The sequence below is a fragment of the Panthera leo genome, chromosome A2, assembly GCF_018350215.1.
Source record: "Panthera leo isolate Ple1 chromosome A2, P.leo_Ple1_pat1.1, whole genome shotgun sequence".
Taxonomy (NCBI): domain Eukaryota; kingdom Metazoa; phylum Chordata; class Mammalia; order Carnivora; family Felidae; genus Panthera; species Panthera leo.
The window spans coordinates 108,301,420-108,321,146 of NC_056680.1; the positions used below are offsets into that span (position 1 = coordinate 108,301,420).

The 19,727-nt window shown below is 39.8% G+C and overlaps 2 protein-coding genes across 4 annotated transcripts in view; one reads left to right on the forward strand and one right to left on the reverse strand.

The window, feature by feature from the left end:
- The window catches only part of ANKMY2 (ankyrin repeat and MYND domain containing 2), a 37,446-nt gene extending 20,444 nt beyond the window's left edge, over positions 1-17,002 (reverse strand). The window contains exons 1-4 of one of the 3 annotated variants that reach the window (XM_042919463.1): positions 16,608-17,002; positions 11,327-11,391; positions 5,016-5,154; positions 2,834-2,932 (exon numbers count right to left, since the gene is read on the reverse strand). In XM_042919463.1, the coding sequence (XP_042775397.1) occupies positions 2,834-2,932; positions 5,016-5,154; positions 11,327-11,391; positions 16,608-16,674 (370 nt within the window). In that variant the 5' untranslated portion in view covers positions 16,675-17,002. Of the gene's footprint in view, positions 1-2,833; positions 2,933-5,015; positions 5,155-11,326; positions 11,392-15,133; positions 15,164-15,273; positions 16,102-16,607 lie in introns of those variants that run through there. The other 2 variants (XM_042919455.1, XM_042919473.1) reach the window with 2 other exon arrangements.
- Positions 17,003-17,266: 264 nt separating this feature from the next.
- BZW2 (basic leucine zipper and W2 domains 2) overlaps positions 17,267-19,727 on the forward strand; it is a 62,783-nt gene continuing 60,322 nt past the window's right edge. The window contains exon 1 of the mRNA XM_042919504.1: positions 17,267-17,401. The gene's annotated coding sequence lies outside the window, so the exon portion shown is untranslated. The remainder of the gene's footprint in view (positions 17,402-19,727) is intronic.

Consider the following 19,727-nt stretch of genomic DNA (forward strand, 5'->3'; position numbering starts at 1 on the left):
ATGTAAATTTACAATATACCATCTTTTCAACTACCAGATTGGCAAAAAAGTGAAAACACCCAGTTCTGATGAAGATGTTCATAAGAATGTGAACTGTATGTGTGTGGCGCGTGGGGGGGCGGGTGCATCTGGGTGGCTCAGTTGGTTAAGCGTCCAACCGTGGCTCAGGTCATGATCTCGCAGTTCATGAGTTCGAGCCCTGCAACAGGCTCTGGGCTGACAGCTCTGAGCCTGGAGTCGGCTTAAGATTCTGTGTCTCCCTCTCTCTACCCCACCCATGCTCGCACTCTGTCTCTGTCTGAAAAATAAACGAACTTTAAAGAAAAAAAAAAAAAAGAATGTGAATCATGGGGCACCTGGGTGGGTCAGTCAGTTAAGCGTACAAGTCTTGATTTTGGCTCAGGTCATGATCTCACAGTTTGTTCGAGCCCCACTCTGTGCTGACAGCTTGCTCAGAGCCTGGAGTCTACTTTGGATTCTGTGTCTCCTTCTCTCTCTCTGCCCCTCCCCCAAATGCACTCTATGTCTCTCAAAAATTAATAAATGTAAATTTAAAAAAATTAATTTTTTTTTAATTTTTTAATAAAAAAATAAGAATGTGAACTGTTATGCCCTTTTTTAAAAGACAATCTAGACTTACACTGAAATTAAAAATACATACCCTGCGTCTCAGCCCTTTTACTTCTGAGAGTATGTGTTATAGGTATTATAGCACTGTCGTGTAAAATATATATGACCAAGGATAATTATTACATTATTTGTAGTGAAATGATTTTTAAAAACTATCAGTAGGGGACAGCCAAATGCACTGTGGTACGTCTGAATCATATGGAATATGACATAAATTCAGTGGAGATAACTGAATTTATATCCACCGAGATGAGAGGGACTTCCATGGCATACTAGTAAGTGAAGGAAACAAGTTATAAGAAATATATTTGTAAGATAAATCTTTTTTAAAAGATTTTTCTTTTTTAAAAGATAAAAATCATTCATATGCGTGCACATATTGATACAAACCATTCCGCTTGAGGACAGTAAGAGGGGGTGGATGACTTTTTAAAAAGACTACCTATAATGGAAAATATCATGTAGACCAAAAGGGTTTAATTCTCGTCTATGAGATTCAAATGGAATGCAAACAATTCTCTTATTTTAGGATGGGACTGGGGACAATTTCTACCTTAGATTTCTATGGATCTAGTGGTGTTAAGAGAAAGGCAAGTAAAAGAGCATCGTATTCATGTGTGAAAAAAGAGGCCTCTCCACTTCCAGCCCTGTGACCTGAGGAAAGTTACTGAAACTTTGTCTGCGTTCTCATTTGCTACATCGTGGACATGATGAAAACTGGGAGTTCAGTAGAACCTCATTTCATCTAACTGCTAGTCCTCAGGGCACAGATCAGAAAACTGAGTCCTGCAGAGAAGCGATGTGCCCATGATCTTGTAATGAATTAGCAGCAGACGTGAACTAAAATATGAGAACCAAGCTTCCTAGATGAGTCTTATTTTCCCTTTGTACTGACACCCTCAAAATGAGCCTAGTGGTAAGCTGGGGGCAACCAGGGAGACTCTAACTGTGGGAGATAAATATTTCTCTGAAGTTTGTACTGCAAGACCATACTTAAATCCTCCTGAAGTTGAGATAAAATAAGGATATTCGCTCTCACAGAGCTGACTCAGTGACTACCTGACTTAATCACTGGTAGGTACTATTAGCGTTTTGAGATAATTTAGTAACAAAATTTAACAAAACACAGTTGTTGCCCTCCTGTACGAGACTAATTTCCATGACTTAAATGTAATTTCTCTCAAAACCCCCTTGGAAGAGGATACAAGATCCCTCTATTTGACGTATTTCTATGAAACCCTTAAGCTGTGCCTTGAAGTATAATTTCACAATGGTTGTCATTGCTATTAGCCTCCAACTGCCTGAACACATGAAGAGCCTCTGTTTCATTCACCACTGTATCCAAAGCACCTACAGTGATGCTTGGTATATAGGTTGCAAACAATAATTATTTGTTTAATGACTTATCAGTCCTATAAGGTCACTTGCTGCATTCCCAATAAATCAGAGGTTTATATATTTGCTTGTCTATTTTTTGACTTTCTTTAACTGCTAACTCAGTTGGACTAAAACACCAATGACCAAATATTCACGTCACTCTCTTCCAAACCCCTCATATTATGTCCAGTAACAGGATTAATATACCAAGAAATACTGGGCACAACACAATAAAAGTTTGTGCTTGATGAGCATGAAAATGAAACAGCTATATATTACACTATTATTAATCTCCTTTCTATGAAAAAACTGCATTGTTGCAATTTTTATTAGCAACAGTAACTGATGACACCTATTTAGTGCTACCCGTAAAGCTCCGGAAGTCAACATCTCATTTAATCCTTTTAATAACCAGGAACCATGCTACAATGGATAAAGTAAAGGTCAGAATAATTAAGTAACCTGCTACTGACTGGCACAGCCAGGATTTCAATTGAGGACTGTTGACTTCACAGTTCATGTTCTTGACTTTAGGTTAAACTACTTCCTTAAAGAAATAAGATACAGTCATCAAAGCATTTAACTACAACTAAAATGGCCCCACTATTCTTTGTATCTCACAAGGTGGAAATTCAAGATAGCTTGCTCATTTTCTCCAAAGGGTCACTGGACGTTTCATTAAGTTAGACAAAACCCAAAAAAGTGTAAACATTTTGCTCTTTTAAAACTAAACATGACACTATTTGTACTCTGAGAAGCGAAGTGCTATTTCTTCACGGAGGACATTTTGGATACAACCTAATTAAAAAATGCCGTAAAAACTCACCCACAAAGGCTGCCATCTGAGCTGCTGTTCTTCCTACAGAGTTGACAACATCTGTCTCAGCACCAGCTTCCAACATTACCCACGTGATGTCTTTGTTACCTGACGTTAGAAGGGGACGTATCTGTTAATATTAAGGAAATGCCCAACTGAAAACACCTCCTTCAAATGATCTGTACCCTTTTTCCTCATTTAGTTTTAGGTTTCTATCTTGTGAATATTTTCATTTTCTCTGAAATGTAAATCATAACCAGAGTAAAGAGTAAAATAATACAAAAACCCATATAGAGATTAACCTCATTTTGGGGGAAAAACATCAGGGAATACAAAGATGGTATAGAACTGAGTATCACTTTTTTTTTTTTTTTTTTAAATTTTTTTTTTTTTTCAACATTTTTTATTTATTTTTGGGACAGAGAGAGACAGAGCATGAACGGGGGAGGGGCAGAGAGAGAGGGAGACACAGAATCGGAAACAGGCTCCAGGCTCCGAGCCATTAGCCCAGAGCCTGACGCGGGGCTCGAACTCACGGACCGCGAGATCGTGACCTGGCTGGAGTCGGACGCTTAACCGACTGCGCCACCCAGGCGCCCCGAGTATCACTTTTTTTTTTTTAACAAAATGTATTTTTTTTACTGATAACGTATAAAGTGAAAAGAAACAAAAAATATCAACAACAAAGAGTGATAAAATGAAAAATCTCCCCTTAATATCTACTACTAATCCATCCCAATCCTCACATCCACAGGCCCTGGAATAATGATACAACAGGTGACGGTCTATCATTTGCTTTTATTCTATTTGCATTCTATTGCTAATGTAATCATTACAGATATTTTCCTATTATGGACTATACTTAGTGACCAGCATTTTCCATTAATTGCTGCAGGATAGAACAGTTCCTGGAAAACACTGCAGAATCAAAGTTATGCCTATTTTAAAGGCATTTTGCCAGGCTGGCTTCTAGCAGGTTGGGCAGATGTGCATATGCCAAAACAGTGCAGAGAAGTCCCTATGCTGACGCTGGACATGATCACTCTTCCTTAACCTCTGCCAATACAGTGAGTGACAAATGATCATTTATTTTTCCAACTGCATTTCTTTGCTAATTGGTAGAAATATTTTATATCCTTATGGGCCAGCTCTATGTCTTTTGTTCTCTGTTCAATTTTCTGTCCAATTTTCTATTGCAGTACTTGTTTCTATATGATTTATGAGAGCTCCTGCTACATAATGAGATGACCCTTTAAGATATGTAATGAACATTTTCCTCAGTTTTTCATTTGTACTTTATACATTGGTATATTCTCTATTTGGAAATGTTAAGATTATATATAACCAAGTTGGCCAATGTTGTCCTTTTTATATTCTATATTTTCTATATCACACTTAGAAAGGCTTTCCTTCTTTTTTCCCCTCCAAGTTTTTATTTAAATTCAAGCTAGTTAACATACAGTGCAATATTAGTCTCAGGTATAGAATTTGGTGATTCATCACTTCCATACAACACCCAGCGCTCATCACATCAAGGGCATTCCTTAATCCCCATCATCTATTAAACTATCCCCACCCCTTCTCCAGAAATGCTTTCCTCTTCCAGGATTATAAAAATATAGATTACTGTTTTTAAGGTATGAGAGTATTATATCTTCCTTTTCTTAAAAAAACAAAAACAAAAACAAAAACAAAAACACCTACAAATACAGATGACTCCACTTAATTGTAAATATTTCCCAATTGTCTTTATTCACAAATCAGAGTAAGTTTCTAACTGGATCAGCATATTTAGGACATAAATGTCAGTGAAGCAAACAGACAGCTCTAACATAGCAGCTATTTTTTCAAGAGACCAAAGAAGTTTTCATATTACTTCAACATACAAAGATACAGAACGTTAATGGAACGCACTTGAAAGAATAATGATCCAACGCCTTAACTCTACACAAAATATATTGTCCATACCATCAGCTGATTTAAATAAGCAAAGAAACATATCACCAAATTAACTATTTAACATACTTTATACATTACAACCTTTCAAGAACCAATTCCCACCTTTCCTGTAAGAATTGACCTTAAAATTACTATAATAAAAAAGCATGTAATTTAAAAGTATCTATGTACTTATAAAAATTTTGCATAGGTGACTGACACTGATACATTAGAATAAATTCTAAAACGTCACCAGAAAGTGCGGCAAACATGAGGGCTGTGTATCCATGTTCATGCTGATGACAATTTACATCAGCTCCATGTCGCAGAAGTAATCTGCACATATCAAGTTTTCCTTTATATGCAGCGTGCATTAGAGGAGTCATTCCATTCTGTAACAAAAAGGGAAAAAGTATTAATTATATTTATTTACCTTTTCTCCTATGAACAACTCCTGAAATTAAACTAAAAAGATAAAAGAAACATGAATTAATAAACTCATAAAGTACTTTTATGTTGACTTTCTCACTTGGATCTTTCATAAACTACTGAGGAAAAATAAGAGTTTTGTTATCTGATATGATAATTTTTTATTAGCAAATAGTTTCAAAGAAATTTGCTCAACCTCACATAACCAGTAAAATGGCCAGGGAGGCACAAGAACCTAGATCATCAGGGTTCACATCTCTACCACACATACTTAGCTACTGGAGAAACAAATGAACGAACGGATACAAATGCATAAACATGAAAACAAAAACATCTCAAACAATCAGAATGCCTATCAATGAGAAAGTTGAATAAAGCATGTTGTATCCACTTGTAAATCATAACCACGAAAAGAGTAATCGTGAACCTCTTGACTGCATCTGTATCTAACGAATTGGAGAAATTTCCACGAATTACTGCCAATGAGAAAAACAAGATGCAGGAAATGTATATTATAATAGTATCATTTTTAAAATGACACCCCAAACCACATTTACATTTTGATTATATATATGATTTGATCATATATACAATATAAATATCAAAAAATGATTGGTCATATTCACACTACATTGTTTAGTCTGCATGTTTTGTGCATATCCAGCGAAACATCCAGCCTTATTTGTTCTGAGTATCTGATGCTACGTGGTAGATAAATGAGCAAGGTGTTCTCTAAGTGGATTTTCAAAGCAAACCAGGAAAACTCTTTAAGTGCTGGAATTTCAAAGTTGTTCTGGATGAAGACTTCTCTAAAATGTAGACTCTGGGGGCGCCTGGGTAGCTCAGTTGGTTAAGCGTCTGACTTCGGCTCAGGTCATGATCTCACGGTTCGTGGGTTCGAGCCCCGCATCGGACTCTGTGCTGACAGCTCAGAGCCTGGAGCCTGTTTCAGATTCTGTGTCTCCCTCTCTCTCTCTGCCCCTCCCCCACTCACACTCTGTCTCCCTCTGTCTCAAAAATAAATAAACATTAAAATGTAGAATCTGTTACTGTAGTGAATCTTAGAATGTCAACATAATTTGAATTGTTCTTTATGAGTCCACACTATGATTATGAACACAAGCCATCAATATTCTAGAAGTGCTACTGATATAAGAATTATACGAAGGCTGAGACCTTTCAAGGGGCTGTACAAGAGACATCTTAGTAGGAGTAGCCAATGTTTCTTGAGAACAATAAAAAAACTGGTAAGATTATAATGTTAAGACTCCCTTTGTTGGGAGTATCTACAAGGACGAGGTATTTAAAGGTTGGGAGTGGTTCGGGTGTGCATGGGTAATCAGGATTTCACTACACAGAGGCAGCTCTGAGGAAGTGGGGATGAATTATATGGTTATTACCTTTTGAATAAGACAAAAATGCATTCAAAGCAAGACTAGGGTGGTAGCCCCGTAGGATGCTATAACCTAGACATAAGAAGCTAGGTGCAGCCTGGGGGAAAAGAAGGACACAGTACAGGCAGGTAGGCGATTTATCACACAGCAATCCCATTGTATAAGTAAAGGTTATAATATAGTCTGACACCGCAGAACTGTCCCATATATTTAAAATAAATAAATACATAACCCTAAAGCAGCTTTCAACACAGTGTGAAAAGATGTTTAAGAACAAAGGAGATGTGCAAAGTTTTTGAATCTTACATTGCAAATGCGAAGTGTCTTCACTTTTTTTATGTCTGCTTGTGTTTTAACTGTCCTCTCTGCTGATCACTTCTGTCCATTTACCTGACTGCCTTCCTGTTTCCTGATACTCCTTTTCTGCTCTCGCTCTCTCTCTCTCTCTCTCTCTCTCCCTTTAAATTTTTCTTTATTTTTGCTCTTTCTTATTTATCATTGGTCTTCGTAACAGGGATTGGTTTTCAGAACTAATCAATGAGAGCTTTTTTTCAAAGAGGTAATGAGCAAACCCAAACATATCATTTGCTGTGCAATCTCTGAACCTGTTATCTTTGTCATGTCTGTAACACAGCGTATGCTTTTCCCATATCAGATTTCAGTGCTGGCCTGGATGACCCTAGGTAAGAGAAGCCAAACATGTTAAGTGATAATTTATACTAAACTTTTCTTTCTTTTTATTAAGGGTTATAATAACTTAGAACAAAAAATTATAAACTTCGAATGCAATGATTACTACGTATTATCTTTACTGAGTGCTTAATATATGTCAGACACAGATTTATGCACTGTGGATAGCAATGAACAAATCCCATGCTCCTCCAGTCTAAGTCCCTGACATTTAAATTTTAGTTGAGGTGATAAGGCAGGGGTAACACAAGTGCTACAGGGAAAGAACATTGAGTAAGAGGCAAACAGAATGCCAGAGAGAAAGAGATTATTATTTTTAAATAAAAGGACAGTTAAGAAATGTCCCTCTAAGGAGGTGGCATTTGAACAAAACCTTCCTGAGGGAGTGAAGACACAAAGAATTTAAATAACTAGGGGAAGACTGCTCCAGGTAAAGGGAATGCAAGTCGGAAACTTTGAGAGCAAAGGGTATTGCCTTCAAGGAACACCAAGGAGGCCTAATGTATCTGCAGTTTGCTCACAGAATCTTCAGGAATCTCCTTGTCCTGATTCTCATGCTTCTAAGGTTTTACCATTAAATATGAAAGTGTGTCTAATGTTTTAACATTAAGCAGGATGCTACTGTTTGGGGAAGGTTTCCACAAATCTTTTATCAAGTTACCAAAAAAACCTATTCTACCCTAATCTGTTAAGAGCTTTTACCATCAATGGACACTAAATGTTATCAAAGGTATTATAGCATCCGTTGAGATAATCATAGGTGATTCTCTTTTATTCTGTAATATAATGGATAATATTGAAAGATTCTCTTAAATTGAACCATCCTATCACTTTTGGAGAAACCTTACTTGGTTATTATTTAATTATTATTTTGACATACTACTGGATCAATTTGCTAGTATCTTAGAGTTTTTCTATCTGAGTTATAAACTGAATTGGGCCCAAGGTTTTCTTGGTCTTTTTCCTATTTTGGCATCAGTGTTATGCTAGTCTTATCAAATGAGTTGGGTATCTTCCCATCTTTTTATGAACTGCAATCTGTGTAAAATGAGAAGTCCTTGAACATTTTGGAAAGCATACTCAGGTTTGCAGCTTTAGGAAGTGGTTGGCATTTAAATATATTTACACAAATTTTCCTTAATTATTCTAGTTTTTCTACTTCTATATGAGATGAATATATTCATTTTTATTTTTCTATAAAGTTACTGTTATATGGGTTTTCATATATATTGGCTTCAACACAAAAACTTACGAAAATTTCCTTTATAACTGCAGTTATACTCTCTCTTACTTTCTTGGTACTTATGTACATCATTTTCTGGCTCATACTTTCCAGACTGCGTCTAATATTTTGTTCTTATGCTGAGAACTTTGTTTTTTTTTCTATCCTTTTTAAACAGCTTTATTGAGATACATAATTCACATACCATAAAATTCACCATTTAATACATACAATCAAATAGTTTTCAGTATATTTGCAGGGTTGTGCAAGGATCACCACAATCAATTTTAGGATATTTTTATTTCCCCCACAAGGAACCACCTATCCATTATCAGGGACCGCCCCCCCCCCCCCCCCCCCCCCCACCTCACCACCTTCCTACCCAGCCCTAGGCAGCCACTAATTTACTTTCTGTCCCTATGGATTTGTTATTTTGGACAGCTCCTACAAATGGAACCATAATATTTAGTATTCTGTGACGGGCTTCTTTGACTTGGCAAATGTTTTCAAGGTTCATCCATGTTGTAGCATTTACCAGTCCTTCACTCCTTTTTATGAAGGACTTTTCCACTGTACGGATATACTACATTTTGTTTATCTGCTCATCAGCTGATGGACATTTGGGTTGTTTCTAACTTTGGCTATTAAGAATAATGCTGCTATAAACATTCATGAGCAAGTTTTTGTGTTGACATATGCTTTATTTTTCTTAGGAAAATACACCTAGGATTGCTGGGCCATATGAAAACTCTATGTTTAATCAATGGAGGAACGGTCAACCTGTTTTCTAGACTGTCTGTGCCATTTACCCACCAACAATCAATGAGGATTCCCATTTCTTCACAACCTCACCAATGCTTATTATTATTTATCTTTTTTATTATAGCCATCCCAGCAGGTGTCCCATGGTAACTCACTGCAGTTTTGATTTGCAGTTCCCGGGCAGCTCATACTGAGCATTTTTTCATGTGCACATCGGTCATTTGAGTATCTTTTGGAACAGTATCTATTTAGATCCTTTGTCCAGTTTTTAATAGTGTTATTTGTCTTTTTTACTGTTGAGTTGTAGTTCATAATAGCTTCTAGTTACAATTCCCTTATCAGATAGGATTTGTAGAACCATTCTGTGGGATTATCTTCTCACTGTTTAATGGTATACCTTGAAGCACAAACATTTTTATTTTAATTTTTTTCTTTTGTTGCTTGTGCCTGATGGCTTTTTTAAATGTTTATTTATATTTTAATTCATTCATTCACTCCTTTTATTCTCTGAGCATACCCTAATCTTTTAAAACAATTTTTAGTTGAAAGCTCAGAATACCACACAAGTTGAAAGTACAATAAATGCTGCAAAATAATAATAATAATAATAATAATAATAATAATAATAATAATAGCAATGATGATAAATGTGACAAATGCAAATTTTCCCTGAATATCACTTTGGCCACATACCACAGCTTTTGATAAATAGTAGCTTTTGATAAATGTTCTCAGTTTTAAATAGTAGACAATTCCTACTTCTATTTCTTCTTTTAACCAAGAACTACTGACAGTTAAAATTAATTTTTCAAGTTGCTTTATTATTCAGATCATATTTTTGTTTATTTGTAATGTCTACTACTGCATTAGGTAAACTTTGAAATTAGCTAAAATTTCCTTTATAAGATAGTGTAACACAGACTAATTTTTATCAATGTTCCATGTAAAAGAAAATGTACTATTGTTTTTTTTCTATCTTAGTACACTGTCTGTCAATTAGTTATCCAAATTTTCTTTTCCCTGTACTACTTTTTTTCTACTTAATCTAGTGGTTTGTCAAAGTGTTTCAGCAGTTTTACAAATTTCTCCTTTGAATTCTATCTTTTTCTCTATGAATCTCAAAGTTATAAGCTTTAAAGTGAACACCTAAGGCTAGTATGTTCTTGGTGGATTACTAATTTAATCTATGAGAGTCTTCATCTTTTTAAAAATTTTTAAAATTTTTTGCTTGAAACTTTAATTCGTCTGACAGTAATTTTGCTACCTATGTCTGGAAGGATCAATAAAACCCCTTCCCCTTCTGCACGAGCAAGTGATGTAAACTTTCCAGCACTAGAACCACACTGAATAATCAAGTAGCCACGAGCCACCCAAGGCTAATGGCTGGTATCAGACAGCTCAGAACAGACATCGCCTTCATTACAGAAAGTTATTTTGGAAAGCAGCTATACTAGAAAGTTGAGGTTAGGTTCAGTTAACTTTCCCTACAAGTAGAATTGCTGTATCAAAAGTATGTACATTTAAAAATGGCACATATTCTAAAATGTTCTCCAGAATGTGATGCCAATTTATACCTAATCCATTAGTATGTAAAAAGTCCAATGTTTCCTACACTTTACAAGAAATAATATGATTTGGTTTCATTTGGACTTATTTGATTATTAATAAAATTCAACATGTTTTTACATACTTATTTGTATTTTGTAAACTGCCTGCTTACACTTGGTTTAGAGATCAGTATAACTTAATCACAAATGCTAGATAAGAACTCCTACTACTGTATTTTATATATTATCCAGTCTCATAGAAAATAAAACACTTTATTCTGCTTTTTAAATTTTACCTAACCTCGGGCGCCTGGGTGGCTCAGTTGGTTAAGCGTCTGACTTTGGTTCAAGTCATGATCTCCAGGTCTGTGGGTTCGAATCTGGCGTCGGGCTCTGTGCTGACAGCTCGGAGCCTGGAGACTGCTTTGGCTTCTGTGTCTCCCTCTCTCTTTGCACCTCCTCCACTCGTACTTTGTTTCTCTCTCAAAAATAAACATTAAAAAAAAAATTTAAATTTTACCTCATCCAAACAGTTGACACGGACATTCTTGCTGGCTAACAGTGTTCCTGCTTCTTGAACAGTACCTTTAAAAAAAAAGAAAAAAAGAAGACTGAAGAAGAAAATGTAAACTAAAGTTATTTATCATTATAACAGAAAAAATCTAACACCACGGAAACAAATTTTAAAGGGTTATGTGTAAAACTAAAACTAGTCTGGTTAGATTGTTAAGAAACAAAGCATCAACACATAGTATTTTTCCCACAAAGTAATTACCCAGAACAGAGTTATAGTAACTAAAATAGCCCCATCTTGTTTTTACTTCCACTGACCTTAGAGTATATTAAATTGGCCATATTTTCTTTTTGGCAGTGATACAGTAACCACAAAGCATAAATAAGACTCTTAATACTGAAATCTTAAAGGGCATCTAGTCCAGCCCACCATCTAAAGCTTAAATTCCAGTCAATGTAATAATTGGAGTTCAAAATACAGTCAGTATTTATATTCTCTGTCATCACTAGGCCCTGTGAATTGATGGCAACATACTTATAATAGAATTCTTGGTTTAGAAATGCTTAAGTAAACATATCTTTAAAGCCTGGTTCCATATAAAAGTGCTTTTTGGTTAATAATCAGGCTCTCATACTGAAAGTCCTCTAACTTAAACTTGAAGGTTAGTCCTTTGTACATTTGGAAATAAGCCATAATTGGGCCACAACTGTCAGGTTTTTCCAGTCTTCTGTAAGGCATACTGACAGAAGCAAGTAGTTGCAAGAGAGAATGTTGCTATTATCATCATTAATAACAGTCAGCCACTCGTTCTGCCAAAAAATTTCTGGTTTGACAGGGACGAGACAAATGAAATTGAATGTTCTCAGGAAGAAAGGTTGAGATAAGCCTCTCCTCCAGAAAGGACATAAAAGGAGAATCCCACAGTGAGGAGTTATTTCTCTCTTTTAACTGAAAATTACAGTTCAAGAAGATGCTAAATTCGGCTAGTTTTCCAGAGTTAAATGTGGAATGCAGAATAAAGATCAGCCTGCTTCCTTCTCCCTGACCTGTTCTGCAGGCAGGTCATCTGGTTGTCTGACACCAACAGGGGACAGGCAGAGAAATGTCTCTTAGATTGACAGAGAAATAGCTCTGCTGGGGAAATGTGTCAGGCGAATGATCTACAAGTCTCTGGATTACAACAGCAGCTACCTCGTAAACAGTGCATTTTTCCCACCCTGGACTCCATCTGAGGACAGTTAGTACTACTGGATGAGGGGCTACAGAATGAGTGAGGAAGGCCTTCAAGCACGTGAGCAAGTTCTACATGGGACATTAGCCATACCTGGGCTTCTCATCAGAGACTTTCTGCCACATCTTTAGAAAGGAATTAAACCAGAACAAAAACTCCGGCACCCTAATTTCACTTAAGAAAGATGCTTCAATTGATTTCCATTAGCCAGTGAAAAATAATTGAAATTATTTTCCATCTGATCAGGAGATGTTTGCTCAGTAAATGGAGAGCACCATAGGGGCTGTGAGCCTGTCAAAGCATGCTACATGTTAGGGAGAATCTGGGGATTACGGCTCACGTGAGAGAACAGGTCAATAATTGTATAAAATGCTTAGCCCAGTGGCCAACAATCTAAGTTATATCTGGCCTGTCAGTGAGAAATTTAAAATAAGTAAATAAAAGATGAGGTATACACACACATATCACTGAGTACCAGTTAGCCTTCTGAAATGCAAGGAATGGGATGAAAAATTTTTTTCAAACTGTTTGGGCTTCCAGATTTTGGAAAATAGATGAGCAAAATACCCCAAGAGGAAAACCTTGTGATGATTTCTCTTCCTTACTTAACAACATCAGCAGGAAAATATAGAAGGTCTGGAATATACTTTAAATATGCACCATTGATTGTTCTTTCATTATACTTCAATATCGTTGGTGAAATACACCTTATTGTCCAAGACTATTACATAACCCCTTTTATGCAAACAGTGAAAAAAAAAAAAAAAAGTAGTAAATACATTCCTTTCTTGTTAAGTACCAAACAAGATAAGTGATTGAAGATCTTCTGGTTTATACTCTTAAAGGAAGATTTTATTTATTTTGAAATAGTGCTTCCTCAGTGCTTAACAAAAAAGATATCAGAACTTAGAAAAATGGGCCAATCTACACCTAATATAAGCCCATTAAATGTGCTTCTGTGATTTCAATTTTCTCTTCTTCAAAGTTGTAAAATGGATGCCATCATTAACTGAAATATATAAATGGTATATACCAAACAGCTTCCCGGTTTTATCTGGAACTTCTTCTGGGTGTTCTAACAAATAGGTGACCTGTAAATGACCTACCAAGTGAATTCACTTGAAGAAGAAATTGTTCTAAAGGTGTCCAGAAGCAACACGCAGTACTCTCTGGATTTTAAGTCTCACTTGCAGTCTGCTTAACTTCTAGAGGGCAGTGACAGGCCTAAAACGGATACTCAAAAATGTGCTGAGTTTATTTGAGATTGGCCCACATGGCAGGTCACACTTGGCTGAAAATTTATTGTCAGTTCCAAGTACTAGTGCTGACTAATCTAGTACTTCTCCAGGTTGAGAAATGTATCAAAGGGAAAACATAGACAAAAGCAAAAACATTAAGAACGCTAGCAGCCCACTTAAAAAAAAAATGATTCTTACGAGTACAAACATAAACTTTGTTTATGAACTCTATTCAACTATAAACCAAAAGTTATTTCTCAAATTAAATGCACACAAAACTATGGAATCAGTAACATTTAAAACTAAAATTAATTTAACTTGACAGATGATAATGTTTTGTTGAAATTAAATTGCCTCTAGAAGTGAATATGGTAAGGACTGCTGTGGTATTGGTATCATTTTTTGTTTGGTCTGTTTTCAACTCCAGCGTATTTCTAGCACTACGGGCCAAATGATCTCTCTGTTCTGTCACTTATTCCCTGTGTGACACTGGACAAGTTATCCAACTTGTCGATTCATTTACCGTAATAACAGACAACACAAACAGCATTTTAAATGCTTTACAGACGCTAAGTCGTTGCATTCTTCTAGCAATGTTGTGGGGTAGGTACCATGTAGAACCAGAAGCTCAGAAAAAGCAATGTGTCCAAGGCCACATCACCAGCAAATGATTGTGGTAGGATTCCTAGCTCATGATGCCTCGGTGGATCAGTCAGTTAAGCGTCGGACTTTGTTCGGCTCAGGTCATGATCTCGCAGTTTGTGAGTTCAAGCCCCAGGTCTGGCTCTGTGCTGACAGCTCAGCGCCTGGAGCCTGCTTGGGATTCTGTGTCTCCGCCTCTCTCTCTGCCCCTCCCCAACTCACACACTGTGTGTGTGTGTGTGTGTGTGTGTGTGTGTGTGTGTGAAAAATAAATAACAAAATAATAACAGTTCCTAGCTCATCAAGGTTAAATGGATCAATACTTGTAAAGTGCTAAGAATTACGCTAGCTCATACCAACATTCAATAAAGGCTGACTATAGTTGGTATTTTCTCATATCTCCCATTATTTTTCTTTGAGAGTACAGAGATGTCCCATGGACCTTCCCTTGATAAGAATGCGTCACAGACTAAGTCCATCTCAGTTATTCTCATGGGTTGGGCCAATGAAATTGGTGAACCACATTGTCTGTGAACCAATGCAACCTGACGCTCCATTTGGGCCCAGAAACATCACAGCACTAACCAGACTAAACTTAATTAGTTATCTTTCATACCACCTTTAAAATAAAAACTGGTGTACACCTAGGAATATGTTCCAAGGATTCCACCCCCTCCCCACCCGCCCCTTCCAGAAACCCACCTTACAAAACTGTTCATTTGTTTACACTTTTGAAAAACTGATAGCTCTGTTTAAAAGCAGAATGTGCATCCCTGGTGGATTTTGAGTGGATCCTGTTTCCTTTTGCCTACCAAAGTACCTGGCACACAGCTGGGGCTTACATGTTTGCTGACTGGAATCCCAGAGCCTCAGGAAAAACAGAAAGAGTGCAGTGTCAAAAAGGTCGGCCAGGACCATGCAGAAGAAACATTAAAAGCAGCAACTACAGGACACACAGTTCTAGGCAAAGAACTCTTGTCATGATGAATGTAGATGTGACTGACTTGAAATTGTTGACATCAGATGAGGTGGGATCCGTTCATCAGCACCTGTTGGGTTCAAATCCGATTTTTCTTTTACATTTAGACTTGCCTTGTCAGCATGAAAAATAAATCTGCCATGGTCTCTGGGGGATCCAGATTTGACCCTGGCTGCTTAACAGAAACAAGACTGGACACTGGGAAGCCTTTATGCTGTCGTAAGTGGCCTCTCTGCCATTCCAGGTCAGATGTGGCTATCTCACTCTTGAGCTTCAATCAACCACATTAACTATATCCGCAGTCCCATGCATCCCCATCCCGAGCCGTGACCGTGCAGGAGAAGCCATGAAGTCACACTCTTGTCACCTGCCGGGTAACGGAACTCAGCAGGGAGCTCCTCTGGGGCGTCCACTCGGGAACTGAGGGCTTCAGGCGCGTCCCCGCGGCCTGCATCTCCCGCCCCAGCACCCGGAGCGGCGGAAGTGGGACAGGCGTTGGGGGAGTGGAAGAGAAAGCACAGAAGAACTCGCTGAGAAGATCCATGCTGTGCTAAGTGCGCCGACGGCCGTGGACGCCTAGGCAACCTCTTCGCTTCCCTGCGGGTTCCTGCGGGGGCCGGGAGCTTCTGGAAGGAAGCCGGGGAGGCCAGGATGTAGAACCCTCAATGAAGCGATTTACCGACCTACTTCTGTGCCCTTATAAAGAACCCTTCTTAGGAGCTCCCTCCACCCCCCAGGCGGGGGCGGGGACAGCTAAAGGATCCAGATCTTTCGGCCTCCGGAAGTCGAAACGGCCCTTTAGACACCCTTCTAAGAACCTGAGGCCACTGTTGCCCGGACTGACGGTGGTCAAAATCACCTTGAGAGTTTTGAAGAATGTGCATCCAGGGACCCACACACCGAGGTCGCTCATTACAATGTGAGCTGGGGCCTGGAAACGTGTATGTTTCCAAAAGCTGATTTGGGAGACGGACCTCTGCAACCTCAGCTGGAGTCCCAGCAGTGCTTCCCGCTCCGCTCCTCTCCGCCCACGCAACCGGTCCGAGACCATGGAGAGAAACGCTATTTCAAACCGGTGCGAGGCAGCCAACCTCGCTGAAAAGCAGCGGAGGGTCAGTCCGGCCAGGGGCGCCTCCAGGGCTCCGCCACTCCCCCAGACCAGGCAGGCAGCGCCCGGTCGCAGCCCAGCACCCATACCTTTCCCGATGACTTCCAGCAGCTCCTTTTCCTCCTGGGTCAGCTCGCCTTTCGTTATATGAACCATTGCTCCCGCCAGCTTGAAGATGATTCTGTTTCTTTGAAAGTATTAAGAAGAAACGATATGTGTGCGCGCGTCAGGAACGCCAGCCGCACTGGGGCAGCTCGAAACCCAGGACCCCGAATAGCCAACCACGGAAGCGTTCGAATTCTCTCCTCCCTCCTACCGGCGGGCGAGCAGCGGGCGAGCAGCGGGCGAGCTCGGGCGAGCTGAGCGGTCGGTCGCTGCTAGCCCAGCGACAGTCACCGCCCCCTGCGCGTCATTGGCCGGGCCGGGAGGAGGAGCTACAGGAGGCAGCAGCGAGAGGCTCCCATTGGAGCAGCCGGGCCAGGAAAAACCCAACGGAGAAAATCAGAGGGGGAGATGAAACTCCTCTTCCACGTTCCCCACCCCCATACTGCCGCCATGTTCACATATTTAGACATACGCAACATTTAAATTCTCTTTTCAGATGATATTTGTCCGGCCGCGGCTGCTCGGGGCGTACAGACCTCCCTGTCTGTCTCTGTAAGCCCCCACCATTTCCCCGGGAGTGGTGCAGCCCGGGCCGGGGGCGGGCTGGGAGGCGGGGCGGCGCGGGAGGCGGGGCTGCGCCGGGCTCCGTGGGTCGATGTCAATGTGTCTGTCCTTCACTCCTCCATTGTCTGCCGCCGCCACTGCCGCGGGTGCCACCGCCGCTGCCGGGATCGCCGCAGCCTGCAGCCTCGCGCGTCGCCGCTACCTCCTCGGACAGGTGAGAAGCAACCCGGGTGGGACACGGGAAGCCGGGAGGGCTGCGGGAACCGCGGGCGCCGCCCCGCCGGGGGGCTTCCATCCGGGCCGGAGCTGGCGGGGAGGAAGCATGTGCCTGCTGGGGCGGCTTCCTGCCCCCCGGTGGGCAAGCCTGCCCTCCACCCGACTGCCATCGCATATATCGCATATCCGCACCCGGGACTGAAGACTCGCCGCTCGCCCCATTTGGCCGCCCCGGGAGACCCTGGGACAGGGAGCCGGCGGGGGCGGGCCACGCGGTGAGAAGCGGCGGGTGCTTACGGTCTCGTGCGTGGCACGGCCAGATGCGGCTCCCCAGAGGCCGGCGCTGGGGCTTTGGGCTAGGGGCGGGATGGCGAGGAGAGCTCCCCAGTACGCGCGAGGGGGACGCATCGTGAGAATAGTGTCTGAAGAAGATAGTTCTCTTCTGGCAAGCCTTAACACCCTCCCCCCTACTCCTCCCCCCCCCCCCCCAACACACACACTACTTGTCATCTCCTCTGGCCTCTGTGGAAGCTGTGGAAGAAAACCGGATCTGATCGCCCTGTGGTGCCTGTTAAGGATGTTTGGAAGCAATTTACACTTAAACTAATACTTCGTTTATGAGAGACGGCCTGGGGGAAGGGGGGAAGGAAGGGCCTCTGCTCTGCCAGAGTTCCCAGTCTTTGTAACTCTGATCTTGAGATTTATGGAAATAGGGAGGGGAGGGGAAGGGGGCGGAGATTAAATTGGTGTTGCTGCCTATATATAGCCTTAGATTAGCCTCTTAATCCAACCTTCATTCAACTGTAATATGTTGCCTCGAGCTTTGAGCTACCACCGTAGGTAGGTAGCTAGGGGGTAAATAGAAGTGTGTACCACCTCCTGTGGCTCAGAAGCAAGACTTGCTTGCTAATTCGAAGTCAGTCATTCCTCCAGGGCGCGCATCCGTAACATATTTATGGCATCATTGAAAGCTTCTTTTAGAAATTAGTGTTTACGTGTCACTGTTGTTTCTCTGCGGACTAGTATTGATGTTTCTTCCTAGACCCATCTGCTTCAAAGAGAAATATTTGAATAATTATCTAGACCTTTTTTTGTTAAGCATCCCTACCACCGCGCTTTCTCCCCACAGTGCCATATATGAAATGAAATTCATTTTCCTCTGGCCATATGCCTTTTATTTTATTTTATTTTATTTTATTTTATTTTATTTTATTTTATTTTATTTTATTTTATTTTATTTTATTTTATTTTATTTTATTTTTGAAGCATTCACTAACGCTTCTGAAATCCTGGAAGATGTTCATCAATATTTCTTGCATTTAACAAAATCTTTTCTAAACTCCAGCTGTTTTCTTTTTAAGGCTTCATCTTTGCATGCTGGGGCAGATCTGAGCCCTAACATCTCACATGAAAATACTTTGAAATTATTCATCTCAGTGTATAACAAAGAAACTGTTGTTTGATGATGCTTTAATAATGATGTGGCTGTTCAAACAACAAGTAGTAAGGCTTTTGAGAGTGACCAATCTTTTGTAACACTTAAAATGCTGTTACTGCCACAGTTACAATTTATTTAGAACATAGTATCATGCAGAAGAAACCCACAAACCTAAGGAAATGCTTGCAGAGGAGCCTCCCCCAACTGGTGACAACATCTTACAGTGGATGTGTGTCCAGAATTGGGTACTTCATTGCCAGTATTTCCATGTCTTATGCCAAATTGGGGCCATGGTTACTTGAAGGTCACACCTGTTTGTCTCCCTGAGGTTGTCAGTTCCTCAAGGATAACAACTTATTACCTATTTTCTTGGTGTTTTATGGCATCTGATTGGTATTTAGGCCTCTGAATACATGACTTCAGTAAATTTAGAGTCAATGCCATTTAAAGACAAAAACTAACATCTACCAAGAAATACAGATAAATAGTATGTTGTTTAAGTTCCTAGAAACAGATAATGTAATGGATAGCGTTCATTGGATGGATTACATTAATCATTTTGTACAGAATAAATATTTAATGTAGGAATAAGATTAGCTAATGAGCACACCTTAAACTAGACCAAGGAACTTTTCTTGTACTAAGAAAGTATTCATGTCAAACAAGTTTCATTAATAATAAAACAGTGACCACCCACTTGGGGAGTATTTAGTTTGTTTCAGATATTCTAGCAGATGCTTTGTATAGGATTATCTTAACTATTGTTACAGTGACCCAGGAATTAGCCAGTATTATCTGTATTCGGCAGATGAGAGGACAGAAACTAGAAGAACTTAATTAATTTGCCCACGGCCCCACAGTTAGGGAGTGCCAGAGCCAGAACTGG